This window comes from Hydra vulgaris, chromosome 07 (assembly GCF_038396675.1).
Source record: "Hydra vulgaris chromosome 07, alternate assembly HydraT2T_AEP".
NCBI classification, from domain to species: domain Eukaryota; kingdom Metazoa; phylum Cnidaria; class Hydrozoa; order Anthoathecata; family Hydridae; genus Hydra; species Hydra vulgaris.
In genome coordinates, this window is record NC_088926.1 from 1,758,062 (window position 1) to 1,768,611 (window position 10,550).

Sequence of the window (10,550 nt, forward strand, 5' to 3'; positions counted from 1 at the left end):
GTCCAAGAGAGAAAACTGCATTTTAAATTTATGCCTAAAATTTAAAGGACCTATGAAAGGAATTTATTAATTTTTATTATTCAAAAATATATTTTCTAACATTAACTCATCAAACAATCAATCTTTGCCAATGAGGCTTAAACTCATGATGTAGTGCCTCTGTCCCTTGTTCACTGAAGGTGCCTAGAGAGCATTTCCTTCTGTTGATGAAATGTTGAATGTGGTGAAAGACTGTGTGAACTTTCTGTGTTACAGATGGCCCATTGAGAGCAATGTAGGATTCCTTTAAAGTTTGGATTTTTTCAGAATAGTCTTTGTCAAGTTTATTGCCAAAGTATGAATCTACAACAGCATTGAATTTTCGTATTATGTCAACGTAGCCAAAAACTTGAAATGCAGACTTTCAGCTAGCTGTTGAAATAAGTCAATGTTTTTTAGGATCTTTGTGCATTCTGGTCCAGCCAACTGACCACCATGGTATAGCTTAATTTGAATATGTAGTGCAGAAAGCCACTTGTCAACATTAGTTCAAGAGTCTTTGAGTGACTTAAGGAGATGGTTCACAACTCCTAAAAGCAGATGGAGCTCCATTGGATGGATAAGGTCAATAAGGAGAGAATCATCAGGAAGACTGATATTTGGAAAACGAATAGTGTTATTAAACCTTTTTGCTTTTTTGCTATCACCCCCAGAACCAAAGGTTCGAGGAGTTCCACAGACTGCAAGATTCTTTGCATCAATGTCACACCATGTACACAGGTGTGAACTAGCATGTGAATGAATTCCACAAATAATGTTTGCAAATTTCATGTCACAAGACAAGAAGAAACTGATTTGGTGCACTTGGACGAGTTCTAAGATGTTTTCACATTCTCATAGGTGTCTGGAAGTTCCTCACAAACACCAGGTAAAAGCTGCCTTTTAACACCAGAATCTTTTGCAATTTGATGAGTCAGAAGTCTTCTAGTGACATGTTGTGGGGTTTGTTGCAAATCAATAACACCCAAACTGACTTGAGAAAACCTCCTCCCCTATGTATACCCACTTTCACAAGGTGGTTTTGAGAAATGTTTCTTTTGAGTAGAGTTTTTTCTAGAAGAGACTTTGCACTAATGCAATGTGCAACTACTTTTGGTTCTGCTGATTTGCTTTCTGATGAAAACAGAGCCTCAGTGTGAGTAAATTCAGATGCAAGTTGTTGCCCAAAAGACTGAAAGTTAGTTGCAAAATTTTTTTCTACAATGCGGGTCTGTGACACATTGTTCAAGGTTGAAACCAGTTTCTGCACTCCAGAGTTAGAAAGACCAGTGTTCATTTGTACTTTTGCTAAGTCTTCAGCACCAAGGACTTCTTTTTCTGGAAAGAGACATCTGGGTCGTGATAAACCTGCAAATAAATTACAAATAGTTGGATGAGTTTTCAAGAAAAGTAGGCTTAGCCTTTCTAGATAGTCTTGCAGTTGAGCAAATCTTCCAATCACAGGTTGAAGTTCTGGTCAGTGTTTTTAGACTGATTGAATTAAAGTTGCGAAGTTCTGGCAAAGTGACCTGACCTTCATCACATCCTCTAAGTTATGATCTACAGGCCTCACATACACCAAGAAGGACTCTTCGGTCTTGAAAATCAATCTGTTTCTGATAAATAACCTGTGATCTGTGTTTCATATCGTCAGTCAGTGCTCTAGAAGCCTTTTTGAAACATAGAAAGCAGATACATTTTTGGTTTTCTTCATGAGTCTTTGCCCTATTAGGCATTTTGTCATGAAAAACTATGTTTTTTGTTTTAAATAAACACAAATCTAAAAAACGCAAATGTAAACAAACATATACATGTCTTTTCCCAGAATTTTACGCGACTTTTAGGTTTGTGTTGCGCTACAAAACTCCGAAGGCTTTGTTCGCTTAATTCCAGAAAAAAAATTTAAAAAGATTTTTCGTTTTTTTTGTTGACAGTGAATTTAATTGCATTGTTTTTTATTTATGTAAAGTTACTTTGACTTAATACAGAAATTTTTTTTAATACGACTGATTTTATTTTCTTTGAACCTTTTCATTTATAGCATAAACTTTAAATGCAATTTTCTCTCTCGGATGTCAATCAGTGATTTTGAGTTTAATATTTTTTGATCCTCTAGGTACATACTATCATCTCTCAAGAGGGTTTCTCTGGGTCAGAAGGTTTGGGTGAGAAGCCCAGGCCTTGTTACGAGATTTCGCTGCGTAGCGAAAACGCGTAACGCATTTCTGAGTAACTCAAACTCAGCAAATATATTTTGCATCGTTAAAGTTATATTGCGTCACTAGCGTCTTTTCAAGTACCGCATTGTAATTAAAGTTATTTTATTAACGTGTTAAAAATCATACTAACAGTTTGTTTTTTTCTCACTACAACAAAAGTTACAAATAAAATCTAAGTTCTTATTTAAAAAATCATTTTTATTATTTTTTTCAAATATGAACTAAATTTGATTTTTAAAAAAAATATTTTTTTCATGAAACGTAAAATAATGTTTGTTTATTTTCTTATGATTTTACAGTTGGTTTTTGGTTATTTGTTTAACTGTTAATAAATTTTGCCTTATTTAATTTGTGAACTCTTTTTAATAACGTTTTTAAACAATAAAGAGTTTTTTTTTTGTTATTTATCAGTAACCGATATCATATTCGTGATCATAATTTATTTTCATAAATTAAACGAACGTCTTTAAAACTTTACGTTATCGAATTAACAATAAACAAAATATCTTATTAATAAAATATTTACATCAAAATAAATCGTGCATTTTTAAAACTCTTATGACTAAAAATAATTTTTATATTTAAAAGGAATTTATATATTTAATTCCTTAAGATAAAACTTAAAACACTTTATTTTTTTTAACTAATTTTTAACAACAACAACAAAAATTATGAAACAAACTGTTTCTTTAACAAAAAATCTATTGCGGTTAAATGCTCTTACTTCTGCGGTTAAATACTTTATTTCTTCTGAATAAACGTTACATTACGTCACCTTAACGACAATCGATAATTTACGACAAAACGATAATTTAAATATTCTAAAAGATATAAGTTTTTGCGTAGCGCAAAACTGCTGAACGCGTAGGCAAATCGCCTTTTCGCAAGCAAAATGCGAGCTGCGTAACGCTTCTTAACAAGGCCTGGAAGCCTTTTTTGGAACAGTGCATAATATATAAAATTCAATAGTTAGATTTAGGTGAGGTACTAAAAATTTGTTGACTATTGATTCAATGAGTGCAATTGAGATTATAAGGACATTACATGCATGAAATAAAGAAGATTGATCAGACTATTATTGGAGGGGTACCAGAAATATCTTTTACGCGCAAAAGAAGCCATAATTTTTTATGTGAGCATTTACCAAACTGCAACAGGAATATTGTTTAAACCATGAGCCTTTAAAGAGTATCCTAGTCAAGAAGTCCAATAGAATATAATATCCTATAAGAATTTAGAGAAAAAAAAGTCCTATAAGATATAAGAACAAAAAAATCCTATAAGAATCCTATAAAATTTTGAACCAAAAAAAATTTCAGTTTTGAACCTCGTTAAATTAAAACATATATGTTAAAAATAGTAATATAAAATGTTTATAGTTTTCAAAGTTTTGTCTTTTTTTGTTCCAAAATCCTATAGGTCCTAAAGGGTTCTTTGGCTAGTGTATGAAATAAAATTTAAGCTTCAGAAGAAATGATTAAGTGGATCAGTAAAACAAATAAAAAATCTGCAGGATTCAGAATGTTAGTAAATATGTGGTTATTACTATCGAAAGATGGGAAAAAATTTTCCTTGCTACCTAGGAAACCAGAGTGATTCGAATATTGAATTGACTTTATTGAAATTATTCTTTTTTTTTTAGAATTTCAGAAAAAGCGTGGTCGTGAGACATAAGTTAGGAGTAAAGTTCTTTGCAAATAACTCCCATATATCAGTGAACCTTATTTTTGGGGAGATAATAAAATCCAGTTTATGCGTGGCAGATAATATTAAATTTGGCTTTGTTACCTGTTATCTAAATGTCTAGAATTTCAAAATAATATATAGAAGTTTTTTGTAACTTGAGAATAACGAAAGTAGTTTATCATTAGACAATTCTTTTTTGCATCGATTTGTTGCTACTGTACAAAAAAGTTCTTGAGTATAATTGTTTGTTGGTAAAGGTAAAACAAATGGTGACTAACGGAATCCAGCTCTAAAAAATAAATAGAAAAACCATGGAAATAAGTAAGGTTTAGCATAGAATTAACAAGACGGAAATAATTATTTACAACTGAATCCAGGTTATTAGATAAATAAATTTGATGAAAGCTTAAATGTTGCGAACAACCCTAGTTCTATCAAGTTTGTGAAGAACCCCAGTTCTTTCAAGTTTATAAATAAATCTATTGATGGGTCTATTATTAAATCAAAAAAACTAAATCAATATTCGGTTAATAATTACCATTGATTTATTGATAATTCAAATTTAATTATTCATCATTTTTTGAATATGCTAATGTTAATGTACTATGAAAGTATTATTATAAAATTAGAAAATAAAATTATTTTAGTTTGGATTTATATCATACGATAATGATGAGGGTAAAAGAATATTTTTTCATATGAGTGAGTTAATCGATATTCATTCAAGTGATTTGAGAACTGGTGATGAAGTTTCCTTTTCTATTGTTAATAACCATAAAAATGGCAAAAAAAGTGCAATACGTGTACAAAAAATTATGTAAGTAAATCATTTAAATCTGCATATATATTTATATAGATATTTATATAAACATCTATATAGATATTTAAATAGATATTTATATAGATATTTATATATATATTTATATAGATGTAGATTTGTGTATGTATGTATAGTAGGGTGTTGACTTTTTTTGGTAAATTTTTGGTATTTAGGGTGTTGACATTTTTTGGTAAATTTTTGGTATCTCCAGTTTCCAATATAAAAAACAAATAAACTTTGATTTGAAAGTAACTGAAAAGTCATTGGTTTTATTTTTGAAAAAGATCACCCACCATGACCCTTGATTATACACTGGCTCCCATATATTAGTGAATTTTTTTTATTTTAAAGTATATCAACCTGTGTCTCAAAAGAACCAGAATTTTATAGTGATTTCAAAATTCATAATCTTTTCTGCTGAAACATTTTTTTTTTTTAAATATTGCAAACAAAATGTCATAAAAAACGACCTTTTCAATTTTTAGTTAAGAATTGTTTGTTTTTTTTAATAAAATTTAAGCAATTCGTTTTTTTTTTTTTTTAAAAAGTTAACTGATATATGGGAGCCAGCCTGTAATCAAAGGTCATGGTGAGTGACCTTTTTCGCAAATTAAATAAAACCAATTACTTTTCTGTTACTTTCAAACCAAAGTTCATCTGTTTTTTATACAGGAAACTGGTGATACCAAAAAGTCAACATCCTAATGTACAGTTAGATACATGTGTATATATATATATATATATATATATATAATATATATATATATATATATATATATATATATATATATATATATACACGTACAATTATTTTATTTAATATAGAGATGAGCGACCAGAACGTTTAGCACGCAGAAGAAGTGTTAGATTTTCGGAATGTGCTGCTAGTTCGTAAGTAAATTCATTGTAATAATAAACAATTTTTACGATTGAAAAATCCAAATATATTATAATATACTATAATGGTAATGAATTATAATACCGTAATGTTTATTTAATTTAAGTTTTGTAGTACTCCGTCATCCTACTGGTCCAGATGGAACGAGTGGTTTCAAACTTCTGCGTGGTGTTGATGTTATGAAAGAACAGCTCTCTGAGTTAGATCTAAGTTGTTCTTAGTGAATGGAATATTTCAGAATGATTTTATATTAATGCGCGTTATTCGAGCTTTAAAATTTCTGATGTCTTGATCAAATTAGACTTAACAATAAATTGTCTTGATGAAACCAGATTAAACATTATTTTCAAATGTTTGCAATAATAAAGATTTATTTATTTATGAATCATTTTAAACATTGATTACACTTTGTTGTGGATGTAACTAAATCTTTTTGCCTTCTATTCAGTTACTTCATGGTTTTACATGTTGTAGCGAAAATTCCGCGCGTGTATGCGGGGGTTAAATTATTGTAAAGTTTTGATTCAATAGCGTATGGTTTAAATTGACGAAAAAATAAATGCTTTTCATACAATTACAACAACAAAAAATTGTTCATAATTAAACGTGTTTTTTTGTATTGTAAACTAAAGAGAAATTTTATTTTATATTTTTATAGAATATGTCATTCTATAACATTAGGTTTAATTAAGAAGATTAACATTAAAATTCAAAAGTATTTAACGAAATGTTTTCGAAAAATAACTTAGGAAAACTGATTTAAGACTTTTTCTAAGTTATTTTTTAAGAATGTTAGCAATATTAATACCTAAATGGGTAGGATTGAAAAGTCTGTTTTTTCAAAAGGAATGACCTTTGTAAACTAAATTGGAAATTCAAAAAATGTTTAGAAGAGGCCAATAACACCTTACATACTACCTATAAATATCTATCTATCTAAGAATATCTATTTATTTTTGAGTTGATACATTGCTAGTAGAATTCCAAATTTTTAGTTGTTGGCATTCAAAATTTGTGTCACCAAAGGAACGATAGGTTCCTTCTGTGACACAAATTTCAATGGTTATAACAAAAAAATAATATTCCACATACAATAACTTTACCTGAAACTAAATGCTATTTATTGACAGTATGTAAGGTATTATAGCGGGATCTTAACGTTCTTATTTAATTTCAAATTTAGTTTGCTAAGGTCATTCCTTTTGAAAAAATAGGCCTCTCAATCCTGGTCTAATTAAATTTTCGGTTATGTATTTCATTTATCTTTTTTGTATGTTCGTTATCTCTTATCGTTTTCGGAGCGGCCTGCTTTCATTTTTTTGCTACAATATTATTTAAATAATATAATTTTAAAAAATTGAAAACGAATATATAACTTTCATAATTTTATTTCCATATTTCTACTAAATCAATTACAAAAATGTATTAGTCGACTTTAGAAAGTATATTTGTTAAATTAGTCGACAGTCGAATTATTTAAAATCCATCCCCTCTTAGAAAATTCTATATTTGCTCAAAAGTTTTATTAATGATATTGAAATAAAGAATGATATTTTTGTTTTCTTCGGTAAAAAGACCACTCAGAAACCACACTTTATATTTAGAGTTTCTAAAAGTATTTTTGTATAAAGTAAAAACATTTTTAAAAAGTTTAACTCAACTTTATCTTTATTTACTCATAGGATTACACTCGTAGGGTTGAATTGCCGTTGGAAGCATTCAATCCAGTCAATTTATTTAGCGGACCAATACACGTGTTCTAAATCATTTTTGTTGAAAGTAAATTCTCAATGTGTATATTTTTTTATCCAATTTTTAAAATCTTTTTTTTTGTGAAACAAACTAACAAATAAATAAATTTATCTTGGTGTCTTTTGCGACTCATTTGACGTCTGGTATCTGTAGCATATTTTTCTGAACCAACGTAGTTTTCTGGTATTTGTAGCATATTTTTCTGATCCAACGTAGTTTTTTTTTTCTTGCTCATAATGACCATAATTAGACCTTTTTTTTCATTTGTAAAGTTATATTAAAGGATCCGTATAGCTCTTCAACAAATCCCAGTTCAATGTTATGGCTTGACTTATTTTTTTATAGTTCCTGTACCACCAGGTTTTCTTTCAACCCTAGTCAACAATGGTTATAAACTTAAAGAGATTTTGATTAAAAGAAACTAATGTAAAAATTCACTATTAAAAATAAAAATGAATAAGGAAGTGTCCCACGTGACATTGTAAAAACCGTTGGAGCAAAAAAAATAAAAAGAACAAAAACGTACAGTGCATCAGGTTTTAAAAATCATTGACATTTAAAATTTTCGTAAATCTCGATTTCTTAAAATTAGGTTTTCGTATACTTTTCACCATAGCACAGTGAGCTAAAATTCACCTTTACTGAGCAAAACTAATAACTCATATAAAAACAAAATGTGAGGACCATTTTTATACTGTTCACTAATTTAGGGATTGCGGTTTCAAAGGTGACATCAGTTTTAATTTTGAGTTGTTATAGATGCCTAAATTGCTTAGTAACCACATTTTACTAACCATAACAAATATTAACTGGGCAAAAGTAATAACTTTATTGGATTACTCTCATAACTGCCACATTGAGTATTTTATACAACGAATTAGTGGTACTACGGATTTTTTATCTGGTTGAAAACATGAAACGCCTGGTAACGTTTCATTTTGCTTAGTTACAATAGTAACTTATGTTATAGCTTAAGTTTCTTAAAACATCAAAGTAATAAAATAAACTAATGTCGATGTGGCAGTTTGATTAAAAATTATTTTAAGAATTTAAATAATTAAACACGAACCGAATTATTATTTTTAGGTAATTTTATACAGTTCAAGGGCTCTATTTTATATTTCATGAAACTACTTTTTTCTTTTCTTTTTTTAAATTTAGGTGCCCCAAGAAGACCTAACGTTCTTGTCACAGAGCATCGCTAAAGTGCATTTAACCAGGAAGTTCACGCCACCTTCCTTATTGTGACGCGAAAATTCATGTAAAAAAGAATCCATATAAAAAAGAATCTAAAGCTTAAACCTTTTTGTGTATATAATAATAAAGAAATATTGGTTTAAATTATTTTTCAAACCAAAACTCATATTCTAATGATTCTAAAACAGGTTTGGCTTCTTTTTCTTGACCATCTTAATGCAAACTACAACGTAATGCAAACAATTGTTCTGAAAATGAAAAAAAATGCAACTAATGTAATTAACAAGCTTTTTCTGAATGCTGATAAAACTAAACTCATTTTGCTCCAAAAATTAAATAAAACTGATAACGTTCCATTAAAATGACCAGGAACTTAATGACCATTAAAATGAGACCAAAGAACGTTCCATTAAAATAACTAAACCTTATAAATAAAGCTATAACTAAAAGAAAATCATCGGTAAACCTTTTAGGCGTTGAATTGGACAAAAATTTAAGATGGAATTTTCACGTAAACAGTCTTGAAAAAAAATACTTTTCTTTTATCCAAACTTGTTTAACAATACCGCTTGGGCAAGTACCAATCATACAAAATAATAAGGCTTTATAGTAAACAAAAACAAGTTGAATTATATTAGGAGCAAATATAGCAGAGCCCTGTGAGCCTTTATTGTGTTTACTTGGAGCTTTAAATATTTATAAAATGAATTTACATGAAATTTTAGTTTTTATGTTCAGAACTAAGTTAGGAATGTCGCCAAAAATATTTGAATCCTATTTTAGTGAGATCTGCCATAAATATTCTCAAGGTTCTCAGTCTATGCACAAGATTCTCAGCCAACAACATTTTGTCCCAAGATATAGTTTAAAATTGAGTTCATACTCAATTAACTATCGTAAGCCATATTCATAAAATTTATTTTCAGATATTACAAAGAAAAAGAAAACCAATCTTGATTGATTTAAAAAAAATCTAAACAGCTGTTCTTATTTATGGATCTCACTATGCTAGATTTTAAATGATTCTTTTAAATAAAGTAAAGCTCTAATAAAAAATCAAAAAAAATTAAAAAAAAATTTTTAATTAAAGAATGTTATCACAATCCACAAAAACAAAGTTTGTTAATGATATTACTCTTTTGACATAATTATATGTATATATCTCTTTCTTTCATATTTTATTTTTTACTATTACAAGTTTTTTTTTTGCAACTTTAGTGCCTTTTTTTTTTTTTTTTGCAAATGCAGACAATGTAAGCATTTTAGCAGTTACTAATTACTAACTTGTATATTTACGCCAATATAAAATGATATTTATAAATTACGATTTTATAAAAATGAGGAAGGGGTGTGACCAGCCTCACACCCCTTCCTCATTTATTAGGCTGGTTCAGATGTATTTATAATACATTGGTATAAGTTTAGGCTGTGGAATGCTGGATCTTCTTGACTAAACGCATGGGTTTTGCTTGTGTCTCTGTTTTTATGACTAGACAACTCATTATATTATCTCCTAATGAGGGTACAGCTCTAAAACTAAGTTTTATGGTTCTGAGGCCGGCTGGTAGTCAGGTTTTCCGAACTCTGTGGTAGCTCTCAGAGAATCTGATTCCATCAACAGCTGAAAAATATCAAAGTATTAACAGTGCCATGTTGCGCATGGATGGTGTCCCTGTTTGTACTTTTGGTGTGCATTGCCGGGGCCACATTTGGAGCCCTTCGGTAACTTAAATGCTCATCACACTGAATCGCTTGGCTCTAGTGTCAGTAATAATGCAGGCATTAAAGCTCACAATGCATGCAGGCATTAAAGCTCACAACTTTTGCCTTTCTCAATCCCTAACTCAAATAGTCAACTTTCCAACTCGCTTTCCAGACAACTCGAATAATTTACCTTCTTTACTCGACTCATTTACCTTACCTCATTTACTCGACTTATGTCTTGTTTCTGATCGTAGTC

General features: G+C 29.3%; 1 protein-coding gene across 1 annotated transcript in view; it reads left to right on the forward strand.

Moving 5' to 3' along the window:
* The window catches only part of LOC100209179 (RNA-binding protein Unr), a 47,022-nt gene extending 40,961 nt beyond the window's left edge, over positions 1–6,061 (forward strand). The window contains exons 13-15 of the mRNA XM_065800776.1: positions 4,571–4,740; positions 5,569–5,634; positions 5,748–6,061. Of these exons, the coding sequence (XP_065656848.1) occupies positions 4,571–4,740; positions 5,569–5,634; positions 5,748–5,862 (351 nt within the window). The 3' untranslated portion in view covers positions 5,863–6,061. The remainder of the gene's footprint in view (positions 1–4,570; positions 4,741–5,568; positions 5,635–5,747) is intronic.
* Positions 6,062–10,550: the final 4,489 nt, after the last annotated feature.